Below are 23,592 nucleotides of genomic sequence, written 5' to 3' on the forward strand. Positions count from 1 at the left end.
TGAATTTTGAAACCGCGGGTACTGTTTCTTAAACAATATTGTATTATATTTTTGTTTTAAAAAATTGAAGTTAATTTAACAGTCGGATCAATAAAAAGGCTAAAATGTAAAAATTCTAAACATAAAGTGTCGATTTTTGAAAAGTTAAAACCCAGAATATTTCTAAAATTATAATTGGGCCCCGGTAGAATGATTGGACCGGGCAGTGGTGAATAGTGAAGTGTCAACTCGGCCAATTCCTTTCCCAATTTTCCCCAAATTTCCCACTCTCTTCTCCGTTCGAATACTGCAATCCCTAAACCCGCTACCGCCACCATGAGCAGCAGAGCCAGAAACTTCCGCCGCCGCGCCGACGACGAAGATGATCAAAACGACGACGCAACCCCCTCAACGGCAACCACCGTCAAATCCTTGTCAAAACCCTCTTCCGCATCCTCCTCAAAGCCTAAGAAGCCACAGAATCAAGGCCCGAAGCTCCTCAGCTTTGTCGACGACGAAGAAAACGCCGCCGCGCCGTCCCGCTCCGCGCCATCTTCCAAACGCGATAAGCCCTCTTCTCGTCTGGGCAAGCCCTCTTCAGCTCATAAGTTGACGGCTCTCAAAGACCGTCTCGCTCATTCGTCTTCCGTATCGACTTCTCTGCCTTCCAACGTTCAGCCCCAAGCCGGAACCTACACGAAAGAAGCGCTCCGTGAGCTGCAGAAGAACACGCGAACCCTAGCCAGCTCCCGACCCTCCTCCGAACCCACCATTGTTCTGAAGGGCCTTATCAAACCCACGGACTCAATCTCCGATACGCTGAGAGAAGCCCGGGAGTTGGATTCTGATTCCGACGAGAAGCATGAGAAGGAAAGGGGCAATTTGTTTAGGAGGGACAAGGACGAAGCAGAGGCCCAATTGGCCTCGATGAGAATTGACAAGGGCAAGAGGTCACCTGGGTTGTTTCCTGATCAAGCCACCATAGATGCCATTCGGGCCAAGAGGGAACGGCTCAGGAAATCAAGGGCAGCGGCTCCGGACTTTATCTCATTGGATTCAGGGAGTAATCATGGCGCTGCAGAAGGGTTGAGCGATGAGGAGCCAGAGTTTCGAGGTCGAATTGCAATGTTTGGGGATAAGATGGACGGTTCTAAAAAGGGGGTTTTTGAGGATGTTGATGATAGGGTAGTGGATGCTGGATTGAGGCAGGAAAGCGTTGAACGGGATGAGGAAGAGGATGAGGATGAGGAAGATAAGATGTGGGAAGAAGAGCAGTTTAGGAAAGGGTTGGGGAAGAGGGTGGATGATGGGGTGGTCAGCACTAGTGCTCCTGCAATTCCGAGTGTGCCCCAACCAAAGACTACTTACTCTGCAATGACGGGTTATGGTTTGTCAGAGAGTATGCCTCTCGGGACAAGTATAGGAGGGGCAATTGGAGCATCACAAGGTTCAAATGTGATGTCCATAAAGGAGCAGGCGGACATTGCTAGAAAAGCTTTGGAAGAAAATTTCACGAAGCTTAAGGTATGAATTGTTGCTTTTCTGGTCAAGTTGAATTTTATATCGAAATCTGTCGTAGGATGAATAATTGAGTGAAATATTGGCTTCTAGTAATGTGGTCGTGTATGTTGCTCTTAACTTTAGTTTCAGCTCACTAGTTATGGTTTTAATGCATGGATAGAATAACATTTTGTTATTTTCCAACAGCTTTTTGTGGCATTACTGCATTTGACAATAAGAACAAATGTAAACCATAGAATACATACCTGAATATATGAGCCATACGTTTGGAAACCAAAACTCTGCCAATGTGACGAGGTGCATTGCTGCTGACATGATATATGTGCATTGTATTATTTTCTGCTTTTATAGCATATTCATATATAATTATGTACTCAAATATGTTTTGATCTCTCAGGCAAGTCATGGAAGAACCATGTTGTCACTAACTAAGACTGACGAAAATTTGTCGGCCTCGCTGTTGAATATTACTGCTCTCGAGAAGTCTCTGTCTGCTGCTGATGAGAAGTACCAGTTCATGCAAAAGCTTCGCGATTTTGTCTCTGCCATATGTGACTTTTTGCAGGTATGCTAGCGTAAAATAAACCCAGAATTTTTCTTTTGCCTCCCCTCTCTGTCTATAGAGATGCAGATAAGAATAATTTCGTAGGAGTACAGATGAGGGGAGAATGGAAACTAACATGGCCGTTTGTCTGAAATGATTGTTATATTATTTTCTCCCTGTGAGATGAGCACTTCCGTCCACGTTTTACGAGTTATATTCCATCATTTAGCACTGTATGAACAGTTCATATACTGATTAATTTCTTCTGATACCAATATGGAATGCCAACTGGAGGGCATTTCATTTAGGATTCTGCTAGAACCAAGGACTTTAAACTGTTGCAGAATGCAATGCGCCTGAGTTTTCAAGCTACCTGGCAGTATAGATGAATCATTGGCTCTTCATTACATTTGCACATGATACACATTATAATTCACACTCTTGCTGAGGACTTATCGCCAAAAAGTAGGATACTGTAGGAGGGATTTGAAATGGCCATAACTTCGCATTGTTAATATCAAAAGGGATTAATTTCTAGTTTCGTGTTCTTATATAAAAATGTAGACTTATCTGTTCTTGCCCTAGGACCCATGGCTGAGAAAGTTAACACTGCTTCTTGAAAGGGAAACTGGCAGTGGCCCTTCCCAGATTAGCATTATCCTTGGAAATTCAAGCAAAGTTGAGGCAACCACACAAATGATTGATTAATATTCCACTGTAGCAACCACATTTTAACTCTCATAGGAACAGTTTAACTGTATAGAATGAAGGCCTCTAACTCAACATTGGTTACTGATATTCTATTGGCTTGTCCTTACTGTGTTTAACTGTTTATTTCATTTTCTAAAAAAACATATTTTTGAGACGTGCGTTAGGACTTCTAGTATCTACTTGATGCATCTTCTTCTATTTCCAATTTTTCAATCCCGGTAAGAGCAACATATCATGCTGATCTGAACTTATGTATTCCTGTAATTTTTCATTTTTAGGTTAAAGCTCCCTATATAGAAGAGCTTGAAGCGGAAATGCAGAAAGTTCATGAACAACGTGCCTCATCTACTATGGAAAGGAGAAGTGCCGATGATGATGAAATGATGGAAGTAGAAGCAGCTGTAAAAGCAGCAATGTCTATCATCAGTAAAGAAGGTAGCAGTGCTGAAATAATTGCAGCTGCTAAAAGTGCAGCACAAGCTGCATCTACTGCTGTGAGAGAACAAACTAATCTACCAGTGAAGTTAGATGAATTTGGTAGAGATATGAACCTTAAGAAACGTATGGATATGAAAGGGAGGTATGAGGCTCGACAACACAGGAAAAGAAGGTGTGAATCTAAGAGACTGTCAGCCATGGATGTGGACAGTTCCCATCGAACAATAGAAGGAGAATCAAGCACCGATGAGAGTGACAGCGAGAGTCAAGTATACCACAGACACCGCCAGTTGGTGCTCGACACTGCAGGTAAAGTATTCGATGATGCAGCAGAGGAATATTCTCAACTTTCAGTGATCAAAGGAAGGTTTGAAGACTGGAAGAGAGAGTATGCATCAAGCTACCGTGATGCTTACATGTCTTTAAGTGTTCCTACTATCTTCTCTCCATATGTGAGACTGGAGCTTTTGAAGTGGGACCCCCTCCGTGATAAAACAGATTTTCTAAACATGAACTGGTACTTGTTCGTAAATTCTCAGTTTTTTATTTATTTCACACCTCTAGAAAGAACACTGAAGCACACAGAAGTAGTGCTGCTCACTTACTTCCATCCTTCCATTAATATTCTTTTCTTCTGTTCAGGCATTCATTGTTAATGGACTATGGTTTATTTGAGGATGGAAATGATTTGGCATCAGATGATGCTGATGCTAACCTTGTTCCTGATCTGGTGGAAAAGGTTGCTTTACCCATTTTGCATCACCAAGTTGCTCACTGTTGGAACATTCTCAGTACGAGAGAGACCAAGAATGCAGTTGCTGCCACAAGTTTGGTAACAGATTATGTTCCACCTTCAAGTGAGGCTCTTGCTGATTTATTAGTTGCTGTTCGCACCCGTCTGGCTGATGCTGTCACTAATCTTACGGTACAACTTTTGAATTGTCAAACTTAAGTTTTAAGACATTTAATCAGGCATATGCATGGATGTGTTTTAAATATTTATGCATTAGGGTGGTGCTATCCACACACCCCTCTCAATTTCCAGCCGTCGAATTGAATGAATTGAAGAGTACAAGGACAAAAATTAACAGGTGGTGTGTGGAAGGTAAAAAGGGGTGTGGATAGCATTACTCATGCATTGAGCATGTACATTTTATGTAAGTGATCTAATTTATATTTTCCTTCCCTACCTGTCCACTCTAGATTCTAAGTCGGAGAAACTATGAACCATGAGCTTACACTGACCTGATGTTGATTAATTTTGAATATTTCCAATGTATAGGTCCCAACATGGAGCCCACTTGTATTGACAGCAGTGCCAGATGCAGCACGGCTGGCAGCATATCGATTCGGTATGTCTGTTCGTTTGATGAAAAATATCTGCTTGTGGAAAGAAATCCTTGCTTCTCCCATTTTAGAGAAGCTTGCCATTGAGGAGCTGTTGTGTGGTAAAGTTCTACCTCATGTTCGAAGCATTGCTGCAAATGTTCATGATGCTGTTACAAGAACTGAAAGAATTGTTGCTTCTCTATCTGGGGTGTGGGCAGGCTCAAATGTCACAGGGGACAGCAGGTAGTGCTTCTACCAACACAGATTAATTCCATGCGTGAGTGTGCTTATTATATGTGTGCATGTTAAGTAGGATAGTATGATTTTGAAATAGTTACATCTACGTCACGTGTCTGTGATACATACTTGAGTTCAACTAATGATCTGAAGGATGTGACGCGTTGACCTCAACTAATATGGTTCTTCAAATTGACAAGAAATATAGGCTTCTCCTTTCTTTCCATTCTCTACCTCCCTCATCTTGTCCGAGGTCTTCCGTACCTTTACAGGGTAACGAACTTTGTACAAGTTGAGGCTATTACCTTATAAACCTTTCATTGCGCATACATGGTTTGGACAGAGTTGAATGTCATTTTTATCATATACCGGCTTTACATTCCCTTCAAAGCATAGCAAACTTGCTGACCGAAAAAAAAGCTTAGCAAATTTCTTTACTTAAAAGAGTAGGAACTGCCAAGTCTAATTATAATTTGCGAGATGTCAAACTTAAAATGCTTAGGCCTTCTGTTTATTTTTTTTTTTGTTGCATAATTTTTGCTTCCCACATCTCCTTCCTTTGAGCTTCCTTTTTCTTTGTTTTGGTTTTTACCTTAAGTTTTATATATTAACCAATAGATGAGTTAATAAAATGACGATTATACATTCGTGTACTTATACTGCCTTTTACTACATGTTCAATGCTCTTATTCATTTGCCTAAAAATTCAACTATTGTGCAGCCGTAAGCTGCAACCGCTGGTGGATTACGTGCTCTCGTTGGGTAGGACTCTGGAGAAGAAGCATTTGCTTGGCGCGACACAAAGTGAAACTGGTGGACTTGCCCGTAGATTAAAGAAAATGCTGGTTGATCTGAACCAGTATGACAAGGCTAGGGACATAGCAAGGACCTTCAACCTTAAGGAGGCATTGTGAATCGTTAGAAGCCTGAAGAATTTCAAGAGAAGCACACAAAAATTGTCAAGGGTTGCGGCTGCATTTTTGAGCCATCCGTCTAGATAGGCACCTTAAACAAACACAAAGCGCAAATCTTTGACCTAAATATGATGAAGTCTTAAAAGATAACTCTGCCCGTATGCCCTTTACTTTAGTTCCCGCAATGGGGGAGATGTGCTTTGCGGCATTAGTTCTAGGAGTTTGGTTTCTTATGAAAGAAAAGAAGAAGAAAAAAAACACACTAGTTCTTATTTATTTTCTTCCTCCTATTTATGAAGGAATTAGGATATGATTTTTTTTACTTTTCAGAGAAGCGATGTGTGATTGTTATAGGCACTGTTCTAAAAATCCCCGCCTAGCGCCGTATAGGCGTTAAGCGGTTGGTCACCGTCTCGATTAATGCCTAGGCGTTTGAAAATTAAGAAAGGGTCCATAGACCTACTGAGGCACCCGCTTAGGCATCAACTCACTTAGGCCGAAAATAAATAGCTTTCATTTGCATTTTATTTATTTTTCAATAAATTGTAAGAGACTTGTCGAATACTTAAATGAGCACACATTATATGCTTGTTCCCCATGTTTTCATTATGTTTCAATACTTCATAATATATGTGTCATTCTATTTTGTAGTTTATGATGAAATTATATATATTTTAAGTATAAACATACACTTATTTACATGAAATATAATGGATTTAGTTAAATCTGTCTTGTCCGCCTAGGCGTCCACCTAGACCCGTCTACGTCTAGCAACCTAGGCACTAGGCCCCAACTCGCCGCCCGACTAGCGTCTAACCTCTTTTAGAACCATAGTTATAGGATACTTTTACGTCGTTTTCGCTTCCAATACCTGTTGTCCTTGTGTAACTTTTGGAATCATCTGCTTTTACCCTAATGCGATAGCAAATCGCTACAAAAAGTTTGAGGCAAATTTATGATCCCTTCATATCTACGCATTGCTAATACCAATAATACGGAGGATAATGTGTCGATAGTCTACTCGTTGGTAATACCATACCAATAATACGGATGATGATGTGTCTATAGTGGATAATACATCAGTATGTTTGCCATGTTGAACTGTGAGATAATGGTCGGAATGACTACGTGGTCCGACGGGCTGATCCAAGGTTCTCTCCGTTTTGGTGGTGTTCCAGATCCCGATTTGACACATCGTATTCAAATGCTAATTAGTTGAGTAATTAAAAATGGTAATTGAATAGGATATTAGAAAGTCGATTTGGATATGTAAGTTGATTAGTTGGAATTGGGTATTAATTAAATACTAATATGGTTTTGGTAAGCGTGCCGATCCAGGAACAGTTTAAAACCATATCGTTGCTTAATAATTTTCACCAAATGCCATCTGCTTTGTCAAGATTCTATCCATTTTAGCAGCCCCCGCTTCACCTTCTCCTTTTCATACTTTTTATACGTTTTTTTTTAGCTAAAATGGTTCTTCAATTTTTGCGTAACTCATCATTTTGATCTATAAAATTTGAAATCAATAAAAGTAGTCCTTGAGTTTGTCCATATCAATCATTTTGGTCATTTCTTGAAAAATTAAGGATCAAATGATAAAAATACCCTCAATTTAATAAACAATGGACCAAAATGATTTGACAAAAATTAAAGGTGTTTTTGTTATTTTATCTTTATTTAATGGAGATTTTTCAAGGAATGACCAAAATGATTGATGGTGGACAAACTCATGGACAACTTCTATTGATTTCAAATCTCAAATACCAAAATGAGGAGTTACACAAATCTCATAGATGCTAAAAAGCCTATTCAATATTCAACTTTTTTTAGTTGAAGAAGTCAACTCCAAGTTTTTCAATTCCAATTGAGTGATCTTCTTCAAATTACTGGATCTAACTTGCAAAAATTAAGAAGAACGTATAAGAAGTAAAAATGAGTATGTGGATATCACAATCCAATTAATTGATAGTAATAATGTCAAGTGAAATTAATCACATGTTTTATTATTGAGGAAGGGTTCAAAATGTCAATGTTGATTAAATACGAAAAGAGAAATGAAGAGAGTTCGTCGCCACATTCCGTTGTGAAATAACATGATAACGAGTTTATCGTTATATGTAAGTGTGTTTTTCTAACTCCGATGAGACGTGTGGATACTAAGTTCCCAAACTTTCTGCGTGGGTCTGGGTCATAGCACTAAAAGGAAAATCTGTTATTTCATGAACATTTTGGACATAAAGTTTTTGTCGTCTTTTATTATTATTTTTGTCATCGTAATTTGCTGATTTCATCACGTCTGGTTTTCAGTTTTTTGATATTTTTTTTATTGATGTAAGAAAGTCGTGGTTCTTGGGATTTTTGAAATTGTTTTGTAATGTAGGCTCCACTGGGATGACGGTACTTAATATAAGATAATCGGCAGATTAAACATGCAAAGAAGGTTCCTGGGGAGTCGTGGTTCATGGGAAAATGATTATTTATGTAATCAAAATAATATATTTTACTCCTAAAAAAAAATCAAACTTGATATTTTGTCGATTTTTTTAGTTGAATTAGTGAAGCGCATGTGATCTAATATCTTATTGGATATTGTGCTATTGATGTGTCTCAGATTCAAAACTTTTACGTATCCTAAACTATTGTAATATTTTCAAATCTTCCTCCTTTTTCTAATAATAATATATATATATATATATATATATATATATATAAGCTGAATTAGTGAAGTCTCTAGATCGTTTTTAGCGTATTAAACAGATAACATGATTGGTTGCACTTTAATTATTTCTATACGTTTTTTTAGGTGAATTAGTAAAGTCCCTAGATAATTTCGAGCATATTAAAATGTGCAGCCGAGATGAGATGAGAATGCTTAGTTGAATGTATGGGGACACGAGAAAGGACATGATCAGGAACGAGAATATCTGAGGTAAAGTAGGAGTGGCCGGAATTGAAGAAAAGATTTGAGAAAATCACTTTAGGTGGTTTGGACATGTGAACCGAAGACCTACACATGCTCTGGTTAAAAGATGCGATTATGCAACAGAGGCTCAGGGCTAGGAGGACTTGAAAAGCGACTCTAAGAAAATACATTGAGTACTTGGAGCTAATGGAAGACTTGGTGCAAAACCGAACATAATGACGTTCTAAGATTCATATAGCCAACCCGACTAGTAGGATAAGACTTTTTTGTCAACATTTTATATTCCCATTGTTTTTTGTCTTATTATTTCTATAAAAAAATCAATATAAAATATTGACATAACTTAACCGTGACAACAGAATATAGCACAGACAATCTAGATCCTATTGAATGACAGGATAGAGGTAGGATTGGCTATGTGTTCAGACGAGCTGGTTTAAGATTCTCTTCTTTTAAAAAATGGTTCAACACATCCACTCGTACATAAACATTATTAATCGTACCTTGTCACCCAAAAGCTTACCCAAATGGTTATAGCACATGTCTTAATAATGATAGTCTGAAATTAAAATTAAAATAATGTTGACCATGTGCTAAACCCCATGATTGTTCTTTGTGGAGTCTTAAACTTGGTTGTGATCCGGATCCCAATTTGACACGTGATATCTTCAACTTGGTGGTTATCCTGATCCCAATTTGATTCGTCATTTTCAAATGCTAATTGGTTGAGTAATTACCAAATTTAATAGGATATTAGAGAGCAAATTTGGATCTGTATGGTGATTAATTAGTTTGAATTCGTAGTAATTAAAGACTAATATGCTTTTGGTAATCGTGCTGGTCCAGGAACGGTTCACCAAATGCCATCTGCTTCCAATCATTATGGTGGTTTACTGTGGGGAATGGTTCAAAATGTCAATGAGGAGTGCAACATTGCCCTTTAATCTCATTCTTAATTACTTTTTGTTGATTAAACCTGACACAATGAAGTGGATAGGTTATCATAGTTTGAGTGGCTAACTACGATGACAAAAATGATTGATGTGTGCTTTTGTTATTTTATCTTTATTTAATGGAGATTTTTCAAGGAATGATTAAAATGATTGATAGTGAACAAACTCAAGGATAATTTCTATTGATTTCAAATCTCAAGTACCAAAGTGAGAAGTTATGCAAATCTCATAAATGCTAAAAAGCCTATTCAATATACAACTTTTTTTAGTTGAAGAAGTCAACTCCAAGCTTTTCAATTACAGTCAAGTGATCTTCTTCAAATTATTAGATCTGATTGGTAAAAATTAAGAAGAACGTATGAAATATAAAAATGAGTACGTGGATATCACAATCCAATTAATTGATAGTAATAATGTTGAATGAAATTAATCACATCTTTTATTGTTGAGGGGAGGGTTCAAAATGTCAATGCTAATTAAATACGAAACAGTGAAGAGAAATGAAGAGAATTCGTCGTTACATTTCATTGTGAAATAACATGATGACGAGTTCATCGTTATATGTAAGTCTGGTTTTGTAACTCCGATGAAACGTGCGGATACTAAGTTCCCAAACTTTCTGTGTGGGTCTGGGTCATAGCACTAAAAGGAAAGTATGTTATTTCATGAACATTTTGGACATAAAGTTTTTGTTGTCTTTTATTATTATTATTGTCAACGTAATTTGCTGATTTCATCGAGAAAAACTTGTGTGGAACTTGGCTTTCCATTGGATTTCGTTGAGTGACACTATAATATACTCAAAACTCGCCACGTGGTAAGTCTTAAATATATTCTTTTATCATTTTTTTATATTTAAAATTTTTATAATTATTTTTTTAACTAATTAATATATTATATATATTAATGTTATGTTTCCTTTTTTATTTCTTTCCCCCTATAATTTTTCTTCCCAAATCCACCCCACACCCCCGCCCTCCCCCACCAACTTTGTTTTGCCGTTGATCTTAGGTTTCAGTACTCTCTTCCCTTTCTTTCTTTTCCAGTTTCGTTTCTTTCTTTCTTTTTTTTAAATAAAAAAGTTCTACACCCATTCCAATTTTATCATGGAAAGCAACCAAGAATCTATAAGTTTCTTTTTTTTCTTTATACAATAGTTGCTTTGATCATGTGACATGAATAACCCACATATATAGATGTATTAGGGTTATTTTCTTTTCTTTTAATTGGGGGTTTTTTGGTTTGGGTGAGGGTTTTTGGTTTTTTTATATTTATAATATGAATTAGGGTATTTGCTATGTTTGCTACCTTCTTTATTAAGAGTCTTTAATTAATATATTAGCCTAATCTTTGATTTTATTTATTTATTTTTTTTTTCAATTGATAGGTTGCTGCTGAGGCAATGGAGTTTCAAGATGATCTGAAAATCGAAATGGTGGTGCATTCAGACGTTGAAGCTTACAGATTCTTGGTTGCTTTCCATAATAAACTTGGAGTGGGTGCATAACCTTTTTTTTTTTTTTTTTTTTTTAAAGAAAGAAAGAAATGAAACTGGGAAAGAAAGAAAGGGGAGGCAGTCCTAAGACCTACGGCAAAACAAAATTTTTCTTGGGGGGGGGGATTTGGGAAGAAAAAAAACAGGGAGAAAGAAATAAAAAAGGAAACATAACATTAATATATATAATATATTAATTAGTTAAAAAAATAATTATAAAAATTTTAAATATAAAAGAATGATAAAATAATATATTTAAGACTTGTCATGTGACGAGTTTTAAGTAGATTATAGTGTCATTCAGCGAAATCCAGTGACAAGCCAAGCCCCATACAAGTTTTTCTTGATTTCATTACGTCTAGTTTTCAGTTTTTTGATATTTTTTTTATTTGATGTAAGAAAGTCGTGGTTCTTCGGATTTTTGAAATTGTTTTGTAATGTAGGCTCCACTGGGATGACGGTACTTAATATAAGATAATCGGCAGATTCGAGATGTAGTCTTACTTACATGCAAAGAAGGTTCCTGGAGAATCGTGGTTCATGGGAAAATGATTATTTATGTAGTCAAAATAATATATTTTACTCCTAAAAAAAATAAAACATGATATTTTGTCGATTTTTTAGTTGAATCAGAGAAGTGCATGTGATCTAATATCTTGTTGGATATGGTGTTGAGTTTCTATTCATGTGTTTCGAATTTAAAACTCTCACATATTCTAAATTATTGTAATATTTTAAAATCTTCCTCCTCTTTTTAATAATAATAAAACTTTTATATATAAAAAAAGCTGAATTAGTGAAGTCCCTTGATCGTTTTTAGCATATTAAACATATAACGTGATTGGCTGCACTTTAATTGTTTCTATACATTTTTTTAGCTGAATTAGTAAAGTCCCGTGATAATTTCTAGCATATTAAACTGTGCAGCCAAGATGAGATGAGAATGCTTAGTTGGATGTATGGGCACAAGACAAAGGACATGATCAGTAACGAGAATATCTAAGGTAAAGTAGAAGTGGCCGGAAGTGAAGAGAAGATTTGAGAAAATCACTTTAGGTGGTTTGGACATGTGAACCGAAGACCTATAGATGCTATGGTTAAAATATGCGATTATGCAACAGAGGCTTAGTGCTAGAAAGACTTGAAAAAAGACTCTAAGAAAATACATTGAGTATTTGGAGCTAATGGAAGACTTGGTGCAAAACCAAATGTAATGACGTTCTAAGATTCATATAGCCGACCCGACTAGTAGAATAAAACTTTTTTGTTGATGTGTTATTTTAGTACTAATCAAACAAGTTACTCGGGTTCTAATCAAACAAGTTACTCATTGTTTGTTCAAAAAAAAAAAAAAAAACAAGTTACTCGTTGAATACTCTTGAGCAAGCTGAACCTCGTGTATCCAAATTCTTTCTTTCAAAGATATCAAATCCATATCAAACAAAGGCATGGGAGATTACGATGAAGTCTTTGAAGATAATTTATCCTCATCCCTTTTACTTTAGTTTACCCAATGGGGGAGATGTGCTTTGTGGCATGAGTTGTAGGAGTTAGGTTTCTTATAAAAGAAAAGAACAAAAACACTATTTCTTATTTATTTTCTTCTCCTACTTATGTGAAAATTAAGAAGTGAAATTTTTTTTTTGGGAGAACCGATGTGATAATTCTAGCATAAATTTTACGTAGTTTTCGCTTCCAATACTTTTTATCCTTATCAAAGTTTCAGGCAAATTTACGATCCCATACTATCTAGTATCTACCACAGTTTATGAAGAAAATCACATATGCGATCATCTACGATAATACCAATAATACGAATAGGATTGGCTATGTGATCTGACGAGCTGGTCTAAGATTCTCTTCGTTTTAAAAATGGTCCAACACATCCACTCGCACATAAACATTATTAATCCTATCTTGTCAAAAGCTTACCCAAATAGTTATAGCACATGTCTTAATAGTGATAGTTTGAAATTAAAATTAAAATAATGTTTACAAGTGCGAAACCCCATGATCGTTCTTTGTGGGGTCTGAAACTTGGTTGTGATCCAGATCCCAATTTGACACGTGATATCTTCAACTTGGTGGTGATCCAGATCCCAGTTTGATTCGTCATTTTCAAATGCTAATTGGTTGAGTAATTACCTAATTTAATGGGATATTAGAGAGCAAATTTGGATTTGTATGGTGATTAATTAGTTTGAATTCGTAGTAATTAAAGACTAACATGGTTTTGGTAATCGTGCTGTCCAGGAACAGTTCACCAAATGCCATCTGCTTCCAATCATTATGTTGGTTTATTGTAGGGAAGGGTTCAAAATGTCAACGAGGAGTGCAACATTGACCCTTTAATCTCATTCTTAATTACTTTTTGTTGATTAAACCTGACACAATGAAGTGGATAGGTTATCGGAGTTTGAGTGGTTAAGTGTAACCGTTATCATTTCTTGGTGGTCGAAACCATACCAACAATTTTTGAAGAGATTTTTCAGTGTCATCGAAACATAAGATGATATATTATGTGTCATTTTACAATAGGAACTTTAATAAAAAGGATTTGAAACAATATCTCATTTGAAAATTTTCATCATTTCTCAAAACATTTATTAAAAACAATTTTTTTAAGACTTAAAAACTTAATTGGTTTGCGATTTAAAATTTTTAAATTTTACAACTTAAACTAGACAAAAATATCTAAAAATAGGGGGTTGCATGAGAAGGAGAAAGATGAGAAAGGAGGAAAGAAAGTAAGAGATAATTGAAGGAATGAGAAAGAAGAGAGAGGAAGAGGAGTGAGAGAAAGAACTAAGAGAATGAAGAGATCGGATTAGAGGAGAGATGAAAAAAGTAAAAAAAATGAGTGAGAGAAAGAACTGAGAGAATGAAGAGAGCGGATTAGAGGAAAGACGAAAAAGGTAAAAAAACAAAAAAAGAAGAGAGAAAAAGAATAAAAGAGAGATATATTTGGAGTGAGAGAGGAGGAGGGAGAAAAAAAAAAATGAGTGAGTTTAAGTTTAAAAACTCTAAAAACTCACTTTTTATGTTTTTAGAGAATAGACTATATTTTATGAGTTAGTCTTGAATTCAGTTTTTAAAAATAGTTATACCAAACAAGTTTTTAAGGCCTAAAACTTGAATATTGTTTTTGAGTTTAAAAAATTGGATTTAAATAAAACTTGAATATTGTTTTTGGTTTAATTTCAGAAATAGTGTAGGTTATTTTGTTATAGTTTCAGAAATAGTGAGTTATTTTGTTGTAGTTTGAGAAATAGTGTGGGTTATATTGGTTTAGTTCCAGAAATAATGTGGGTTATTTTGCTGTAGTTCCAGAAGTAGTATGGTTTATTTTGCTATAGTTTCAGGAATAGTGTGGGTTATTTTGGTTTAATTTCAGAAAGAGTGTAAGTATTTTGGTTCATTTCCAGAAATAGTGTGGGTTATTTTGCTATAGTTCCAAAAATAGTGTGAGTTATTTTGGTTTAGTTTCATAAATAGTGTGAGTTATTTTGCTATAGTTTCAAAAATAGTGCGTGTTTTTTTTTTTTTTGCTGTAGTTCTGGAAATAGTGTGAGTTATTTTGGTTTAGTATCAGAAATATGGTGGGTTATTTTGGTTCAGTTTCAGAAATTGAAGCCACTGTTCATGTTTGTAATTTCCCTTTCCTCAGTTTAAGTAAACTTATTAAATGTTATATAAATAAATGTCTATTTACACTTAAAAAAAACTATATTTGTATTACGAATTTGGGTTTATTATTTAACATAGAACATATAAATATTAGAATTTTCGAATTTTCACTTTAGCATCTTAGTAATTTGATGGTATGGTATGAAATACAAACTCAAAATGATTACGAGTTTGTAGTACTTTACAAAATATTTTTCAGAAATTGCATGAATTTATACTAAAGTTTAAAAGAATTAATGGTGTTTTTACACGTGTATAAAAAAAACATAGGCTGATCTAAGACATCATGCATCGCACCTCCCAATTTTTTTTGTCGGCATGTGTATCACCTCCAAATTCATAAGTCATTGAGTTAATAGGATGCTAGGTGGCAGAAGCTTAGCATCTTAGTAATTTGATGGTATGGTATGAAATACAAACTCAAATGATTACGAGTTTGTAGTACTTTACAAAATATTTTTCAGAAGTTGCATAAATTTATACTAAAGTTTAAAAGAATTAATGGTGTTTTTACACGTGTATAAAAAAAACATAGGCTGATCTAAGACATCATGCATCACACCTCCCAATTTTTTTTGTCGGCATGTGTATCACCTCCAAATTCATAAGTCATTGAGTTAATAGGATGCTAGGTGGCAGAAGCTCGTAGGATTACAATTACAAAAGAAGACTTTGTGTCACATCCTAAACTTGGCTCTGTCGTAGCATGATATCGTCGGCTTTCGGCCATGACCACACCTTCATGGTTTTGTTTCTGGGAACTCACACGAGAACTTCCTAGTGGGTCACCCATCCTATGAATGCTATCACCCAAACTCACTTAACTTCGGAATTCCGATGGAACCCGAAGTCAGTGAGTTCCCAAAAGGCCTCGTGCTATAGGAGGTAGGCATGTACATATAAGACACATCACCCCCTCTCCGTTGGTCGATGTGAGATGTTACAATCCACCCCCCCTTAGGGGCCCAACATCATCGTCGGCACACTCGCACCACATGGCAAAGTGGCTCTGATACCATTCTATCACATCACAGACTCAACTCTGCCGTAAAACGATATTGTCCGTTTTGGGCCCCAGCCACGCCCTCATGGTTTTGTTTCTGGGAACTCACACGAGAACTTCCCAGTGAGTCACCCATCATGGGAATGCTCTCACCTCAACTCACTTAACTTCGGAGTTCCGATGGAACCCGAAGCCAGTGAGTCCCCAAAAGGCCTCGTGCTATAGGAGGTGGGCATGTATGACTCCGCTGTAGCACGATATTATCCGTGTTGGATCACGGCCACGCCCTCACGATTTTGTTTTTGGGAACTCACACGAGAACTTCCCAGTGGGTCACCCATCCTAGGAATGCTCTTTCCCAAACTCGCTTAACTTCAGAGTTCTGATGGAACCAGAAGTCAGTGAGTTCGCAAAAGGCCTCGTTAAATAGGAGGTGGGCATGTACATATAAGGCACATCATCCTCTCTCCGTTGGTCGATATGGGATGGTACACTTTGTTTGTCACGTGGGAGAGAGAAAATAAGACTGAGGTTTCACGAAGACACAGGGGAGACATAATGGCAGAGAGAAGGAAGAGAGATATTAAACGGAAAAAGGCAGGGGCAAAATCGAAAGTTCAGTGTTTGGGCCATTTTAATTTGACTAATTTAGTATTGGGTTTTGTCTTAACCATTAAATAAAGTTATTACCTGATTTTTGGTTAACATTCAAAGTTTTCAAGCCATTTTCATTAGTTGTCCTTCATACAAATAGTGGAATATGTATGTTAAAAAGTTAATAACTTAAAGAATAAAATTTTCCATCACTTATATAAAAACATGTGATGTACCACTTGTATTCCGGTTACAATGAAAAATTTCTCCAACGTTTGAACTAATCAAACTTTAAATTTGTTGGTGCCTTGCCTAGTTGCCTTGGTTGGTCAAATTGACAACGATCTAATGCTAAATTAATGGTTTCGTACACGCGGAATCACATGCAAAAAATGTAGTAAACTAAAAATAAACCAAGATGAAACAAGGTGGCTTCGTGCATCACGTTTTGCCTTCTTGGTATTGTTGATTGTTGTTAGTGAAATACTGAGGAGACTCGCTTTTTATAGACTCTCTGTCACCTCATAGTTTAACGTTAATTTTTGTATTAACATTATAAATGTTGTGCTAAAATATGAAGTGACAAAGAATTTATAGAGAGCCTCATCGGCATTTCTAGGACTTTGATGTTAGGATTCTAGTCTCAAATTTGTTATTCGCTTTATTTTAGAGTTTTATGTATCAAATTTTGGGTTTCCATTTTGATACTCCAACCCCAAAATCAAAGATCTAGAAGACCATTTTTATACCACAAAATATCAACCTTACCAGTTAAATAACATAAAATAAAAAAAATAAAAAAAAATAAAAAATCAGATTTGCAGGCAAATATATATGTTGGTCCTAGAAGAATATATTTCAAATGTTTTTGCAAGCACAACCCATGCTAATTGTGTAAAGCGGAATGAAATCCACTCCGGGTTTGTGTTCGGAGATCGCGTATTGAGAGATTTGGAACGTTCAATTTCAATACTAAGGCTCCTATTAATGCATTTCACTGACCCATGTCACAAAAGAACAAAAGTTTGAATAACTCGGATTTCTTTTTTTCTCTTAAACCGTCAAAATCTCTCGTTCTGCAGGCTCCGAATGCAGAAATCTAGAGTAAACCTCATTCCATGTAAAGGGCACACAAGACAGATCTGGTCTCCCTTGATTTATTGGGTACGATCAGTCGGACCAACCGTAGCATAGCTGTACACTATCATTGCTTCTAGACGATAAACAATTTTGAATGTGCTGGCAATTATGTAAATTTGACCAAACTGAAAATGCAAAGAGTAAAAAAAAAAAACTTCAAAAACTTTATACTCATCCGATCAAATTCAAGGCAACTAGTTGCAAGAGAAACGAAGAGAGTTCATCGTCACATATTCAAGGCAACTAGTTGCAAGAGAAACGAAGAGAGTTCATCGTCACATGATATTTTATAATATCATGATAATGATCAACCCGTTTTGTACAAATCTGTTACTCTATCTACAAGGAGACTTGTGGGTTTTAGCACTAAAGGGAAAATCTGTTATTTCATGATCATTTTGGACATAAAGGTTTTGTAGTCTTTTATTATTATTTTTGTTATTGTAATTTGCTGATTTCATGGATCATGTTTAGTTTTTCAGTTTATTGACACTTTTTTTTATTGATGACAGAAACTTGTGGTTCTTGGGATTTTGTAAATTCTTTTTGGAATATATAGGATTAGGCTCTACTGCGACGATGATACATATCGTGATGCATGTGTGTTTAACCCAGTTAATGGAGAATAATTAATTTATGTAACCGACTTGATATTTTATACATTTTTAGTTGAATTCGTGAACTCCCTTGATAGTTTTTAGCGTATTAAACAGCTGATTGGCCGCATTGTAATTATTTTATATGTTAGCATCAAGGTTCTAAAAGACGTCAGACGTTAAGCAGGCAGCAGACTGGGACCTAGCGTCTAGGCGGAAGCCTATACAACTAGGCAGATTTAAGTAAACTTATTATATATTGTGAAATAAGTGTTTTTTTATACTTAAAAAGTACATAATTGCATTTGGATACATAAGTTGAAAAATAGAATGATATATAGATTAGAGAGTAACAGAACATATTGAAAATATGGGAACCAGAATATAATGAGTGTGCATTCAAGTATTCAACAAGTCTCTTACAATTTATTAAAAAAATAAATACAAAATGAAAGTTATCTATTTTATATCTATGTGAGAGTTGCGATCTAAGTGGGTGCCTAGGATCTAGGCAGGCGCCTAGACTGGTTAGGTGGGTGCCTAAGCAGGTCTAGGCACCATTTCTTAATTTTCAAACGCCTAGAGGCCAATCGGAGGTGACACCAGCAGCCTAGGCCTGGACCAACCGTCTAGAACAGTGATCAGTACTAATTAATTCAACAAGTTAATCATTGCATATTCTTCAGCAAACTGACCTCGTTGTGTATCCAGATGGTTTCTTTCAAATACATCAGGTCCAATGGAGTTATCTGATTCGTCACGCAATCATTAGGGTTTTTAAACATTTGATTCCTTATCATACATGCCCAGCTGCTCACCCAAGACCAACATTTTATCGTCCAGATTCCAACTTGATATGTCTAGATTTGATTAATGCTGATTAGAAGGATATTAGAGAGTGACGTTGGATTTGTATGCTGATTAGTTGGAAATTGGAATTGATGTTAATTATAGACCACAATTGTGAGATCTAAAACTTGTGAACACCACGATTGTGAGATCTAAAACTTGGTGTCCCCCCTCCGTCTGCGTGGGTGGAAATCCATGTGGATGGTTCCTTTCTTGCTGCTTCGAATCTAGGAGGTGTAGGTGCGGTATTTCGCTATGAAGCCAGTAGTTATGTTGGAGGTTTCGTTTGACAAATATCTCCTGCATTGAATCCCACGATGGTGGAGCTACTAGCTGTCCATGATGGTGTTTATTGGGCTGTGCAATGGAACTTGCCGCAAATTATTGTGAAAAGCGATTGTTTGCAGGTTGTTCAAGCTATTGGAAGCCTAAAGCAGGGTTCTTCACACATGGATTTATTAGTGGAAGACATTCGAGCTAGCTTGTGGATCTTTGAGGATTCGCAGGTTTCTTATGTTTGCCATACCGCCAATGTCGCGGCTCATTTTATAGCCAAGTTGGCTATTTCTTATACCTCTAATTTTTGTTGGTTTGAGGAACCTCCGAACTTGATTGTGGAGACCCTCTTAGAATCTGTATGAGATTTTTCTATCTTAATAAACCACCACCGTTTCAACTCAAAAAAAAGAAAAAAACTTGGTTGTCCACATTCCAATTTGATATGACATGTTTGAAAGCTGATTAGTACGATATTAGAGAGTGAATTTGGATTTGTATGCTAATTAGTCGTAGCTTGGAATTGATGTTAATTATAGACTATAAAGGTAGGTTGAAACTCACGACCTAAGTGCATTAAAGAGAAAAATTCTAATTATCAGAATAGTCCATCATCGGTAAGTATGGACTAATATGTTGATCGTGCTGATTAAGAAACAATTTTATTTTGTTGATTAATCAATTTTACAATAATTGTAACCAAATGCCACCTACATTCTTTTGACGAACGTACCTCTTACACTACAAGAAGTAAACTCCAAGTTTTTGAATTAAGTAGTTGTATTATTGCTGAAGAAAATTCAAAATGTGACTACTGATTAATTATAAGAGTGCAACACCGACCCTACGACCAAAACCAAAACATAAATGTTCAAACAAAGAACGACATACAAAAGAATAATCAACGTAATCGGCATTGCATTTTTTTTCCCTTACGAGGATGATATGCCATACAGTTTAAAGCACATGGTTTTAATTTAAATAGAAAAGTAGAATGATGAGGATGGTTAATGGTGTTTTATGGACATATGCCATAATATTATCAATTAGTATAAACACTTATTACAACACGAACATATTATTGATATCATTTGGTTTCATGATTGTCACGCAAAAAAATTATTCGATATTTTCCTACTATTTGTCTTTTCAAATGCATATGCAATATTATTAAGATTAAGCGGTATATATTTGATCGTAGAAGAATTACAATGCACATGCAATATAACATTAAAAGAAAAAATAGTATTTCATCCTAGCTAGAATAAACATTAATACGAGGAAAACTTTCTCTAATGATCAATTTCAATAGTACCAACCTAATGAATTTGAATGCAAAGTTAAAATAATTTAGAGACGCGCAAATCAACTAATCACTCAACCACTAAAACAACATTTACTTGAGCCACCAATATAGATCAACATCACGACAATATAAAGCATCAAATTCATACCGAAAGAAAATAAAAAACTCTCATGGTGCAAAACACATGGCAACTTATGCCCAATTTCTATACTTATTTTTTTTCAAAAAAACATACTAAAAACTAAAAATCTTAAAACTCCCAAATATTCATGTACATGTGCAAAACCCATGTAGTATTGCAAAAACTCACGCTATTATATATGTACTCAAAAAATTAGTTGGGTTGTCATGATTAAATGTTGTATGCAGGGTCAACTTACCATATACATCTTAGTTGATAAGCTCCTTCTTAATTACTTTTTGTTGATAAAATTAACTCCTTAATTACCTTTTGTTGATAAAATCCTGAAGCTGTGAAGTTGGTCATGTCCGATCAAGTGTCTAACTTTAACCGATTTCTTGTCTTGATGGTCGAAGCATGATAACGATTAATTCCTCATCGTTAACGTTTTTTAGCCCAAAAAAAAAAAAAAAAAAAACCAACGTTAACGTTTATGCACAAAATGATGTTGTAGGTGAAGAAGTTGAAGTTCTACTATAAAACTAATTAACAAAAATGGAGAGTAGTCTAACTACTTATAAGCATATGCAAGGTCCCATCTCTTGTCAATGTGGAATTCATTCTCAACCGTATGTGCCTTGGCTGGTGAAACTTTAAACTTCAAACAATTAAAGTAGCTCATTGTGAGGCTTGGCCGATTCCTAACCTCCACCCCTTTAATGCAAATACTGTTTGTTTAAAAAAAAAAGAAGGTAAATTAACTTTCGTACACGTTAAGTATGCGCAAAAAATGATGTGCAGTTGATAGGGTTTTTGAAACCAAATCCCTTAAATTATTGTAATAGTTTCGTACTCTCCCCATCTCTTTAATAATAGTAAAAAAAAAATAATAATAATAAATTAAAGAATGACTAAACAATCTCATATTTTGTTCTTTTATTTTTTATTTTTTATTTTTTATTTTAAAGGGGACAACTAGTGGCAATCCATGGTTCCACTCTTGCAGAGCCCAAAGAGGCTTTAGGGAATTTCACCATGTCCGTGGCCACAGTCAAATAGACTCACCAATTCGGAGTATCGAACCTAGGACCTCCCACATTTTTTTTTTGTTTAGTCAATGTATTGTAATAAATAAATACATGGTTTATAATGTTTTACGGATTCCAACTTTATATTTTCTATACATGCATTCCGGATTCAAAACTCCACATCCCTTAAATTATGATAATAGTTTCGTACTCTCCCCTTCTCTCTAATAATAGTACAAAAAATAAAATAAAAAATGACTAAACAATCTCATATTTTATTCTTTTTTTTTTGGGGGACAACTAGTGGCAAGTCATGGTTCCACTCCTGCAGAGCCCGGAGAGGTTATGGAGAATTTCACCCTACCCGTGGCCACAGTCAAACAGACTCACCAGCTTGGAGTATCGAACTGAGGACCTCTCACATTTTTTTTGTTTATCGGGAAGTTGCTGTGACATCCCACATCGCCCAGGGGAGTGATCCTTATATGTATATTCCCATCCCTACCTAGCACGAGGCCTTTTGGGAGCTCACTGGCTTTGGTTTCCATAGGAACTCCGAAGTTAAGTGAGTAGCGCGCGAGAGCATTCCCAGGATGGGTTACCCATCGGGAAGTTCTCGTGTGAGTTCCCAAAAATAAAACCGTGAGGGAATGGTAAGCCCAAAGCGGACAATATCGTGCTACGGTGGTGGAGCGGGCCCGGGAAGTGATTCGCCCCGGGCCGGGATGTGACAAATTGGTATCAGAGCCTAACCCTGGTCGCGTGTGTGCCGACGAGGACGTCGGGCCCCTAAGGGGGGTGGATTGTGACATCCCACATCGCCCAGGGGAGTGATCCTTATATGTATATTCCCATACCTACCTAGCACAAGGCCTTTTGGGAGCTCACTGGCTTCGGGTTCCATGGGAACTCCGAAGTTAAGCGAGAAGGGGGCTAAAGCAATCCCATGATAGGTGACCCACTGGGAAGTTGCTCGTGAGTTCCCAAAAACAAAACCGTGAGGGAATGGTAAGTCCAAAGCGGACAATATCGTGCTACGATGGTGGAGTGGGCCCGGGAAGTGATTCGCCCCGGGCCGGGATGTGACAGTTGCAGTCTACGCTCTTACCACTAGGCCATTTATTGTAGTTAATCTCATATTTTATTGAGTTTTACATGAAAAATTTTATCGAATCATTCATAATATGTATGATTTTAATTATAAATACAAAATTTTATGAATTAGTCAAGAACTGTTTTGTGAAGGAGTGGAGACTTGTATAGTTGTTTGAGCTATATGCTCTGTCGATTCCAGTAATTAAATCTGTAAACTCGAAAGACGAACCTAGCTATTGTAAAACCAACAAAAACAATCATATTAGTTTGCATTCAATTTTGTTCCTGAGAATAATTTTATGGGGCATTTTGATATAGATGCCTTAAATTTGAATTTTTTTTTAATCAAACATCTATAACTTTTAAATTTTTTATCAAACATTCTTCTACTAATTTTTAATTAAAAATTATGATTTTTATTGTATTTAATTAACCAACTAGTTCAGAAAATAATATCACAAATATTCTAAAATCACCACAAACATCCTATCTTATCTTATCATAATTCGTTCAAAATGAAATTTTCTTATTCAAATAATTTGTTGTTTTAAATTCTAAAAACACATAAACATCCTATTAACATACAATTATGAAATATAACATGCACATATATTAAATATAACGTACCAATCATTTGCTACGTTATTGGTACATTATATAAATTTAATCTGGGTACGTATTAGTATTTTGGTACATTATAAAATATTGCTTTTGGTACGTTATGCAATTCTTTATTTAGTACGTACCAAATTATTAGTACATTGTATTATCCTTATTTTGGTACGTACAAAACTTATGGTACGTTATGTGTAAGTTGTGTAACCCAAAAAAAAAAAAGATAACTTTTCAC

The 23,592-nt window shown here is 35.8% G+C and overlaps 1 protein-coding gene across 1 annotated transcript; it reads left to right on the forward strand.

Annotated features, from left to right (window-relative positions):
* The first annotated feature begins 245 nt into the window (after positions 1 to 245).
* LOC137732329 (transcriptional repressor ILP1-like) lies at positions 246 to 5,995 on the forward strand. The gene is made up of 6 exons (XM_068471640.1): positions 246 to 1,503; positions 1,898 to 2,065; positions 3,034 to 3,710; positions 3,836 to 4,118; positions 4,476 to 4,765; positions 5,481 to 5,995. The coding sequence occupies exons 1-6, from the start codon at positions 316 to 318 to the stop codon at positions 5,671 to 5,673; spliced, it is 2,799 nt and encodes a 932-aa protein (XP_068327741.1). The 5' UTR covers positions 246 to 315; the 3' UTR covers positions 5,674 to 5,995.
* Positions 5,996 to 23,592: the final 17,597 nt, after the last annotated feature.

The sequence above is a fragment of the Pyrus communis genome, chromosome 4 (assembly GCF_963583255.1).
Source record: "Pyrus communis chromosome 4, drPyrComm1.1, whole genome shotgun sequence".
Lineage (NCBI taxonomy): Eukaryota > Viridiplantae > Streptophyta > Magnoliopsida > Rosales > Rosaceae > Pyrus > Pyrus communis.

Bases quoted from the DNA above. Each gene is read 5' to 3' on its own strand.
- LOC137732329 (XM_068471640.1), top strand. From the start codon at position 316: ATGAGCAGCAGAGCCAGAAACTTCCGCCGCCGCGCCGACGACGAAGAT. The intron at 4,119-4,475 runs GTACAACTTTTG...TCCAATGTATAG, and splicing joins ATGCTGTCACTAATCTTACG to GTCCCAACATGGAGCCCACT. The intron at 4,766-5,480 runs GTAGTGCTTCTA...ACTATTGTGCAG, and splicing joins AATGTCACAGGGGACAGCAG to CCGTAAGCTGCAACCGCTGG.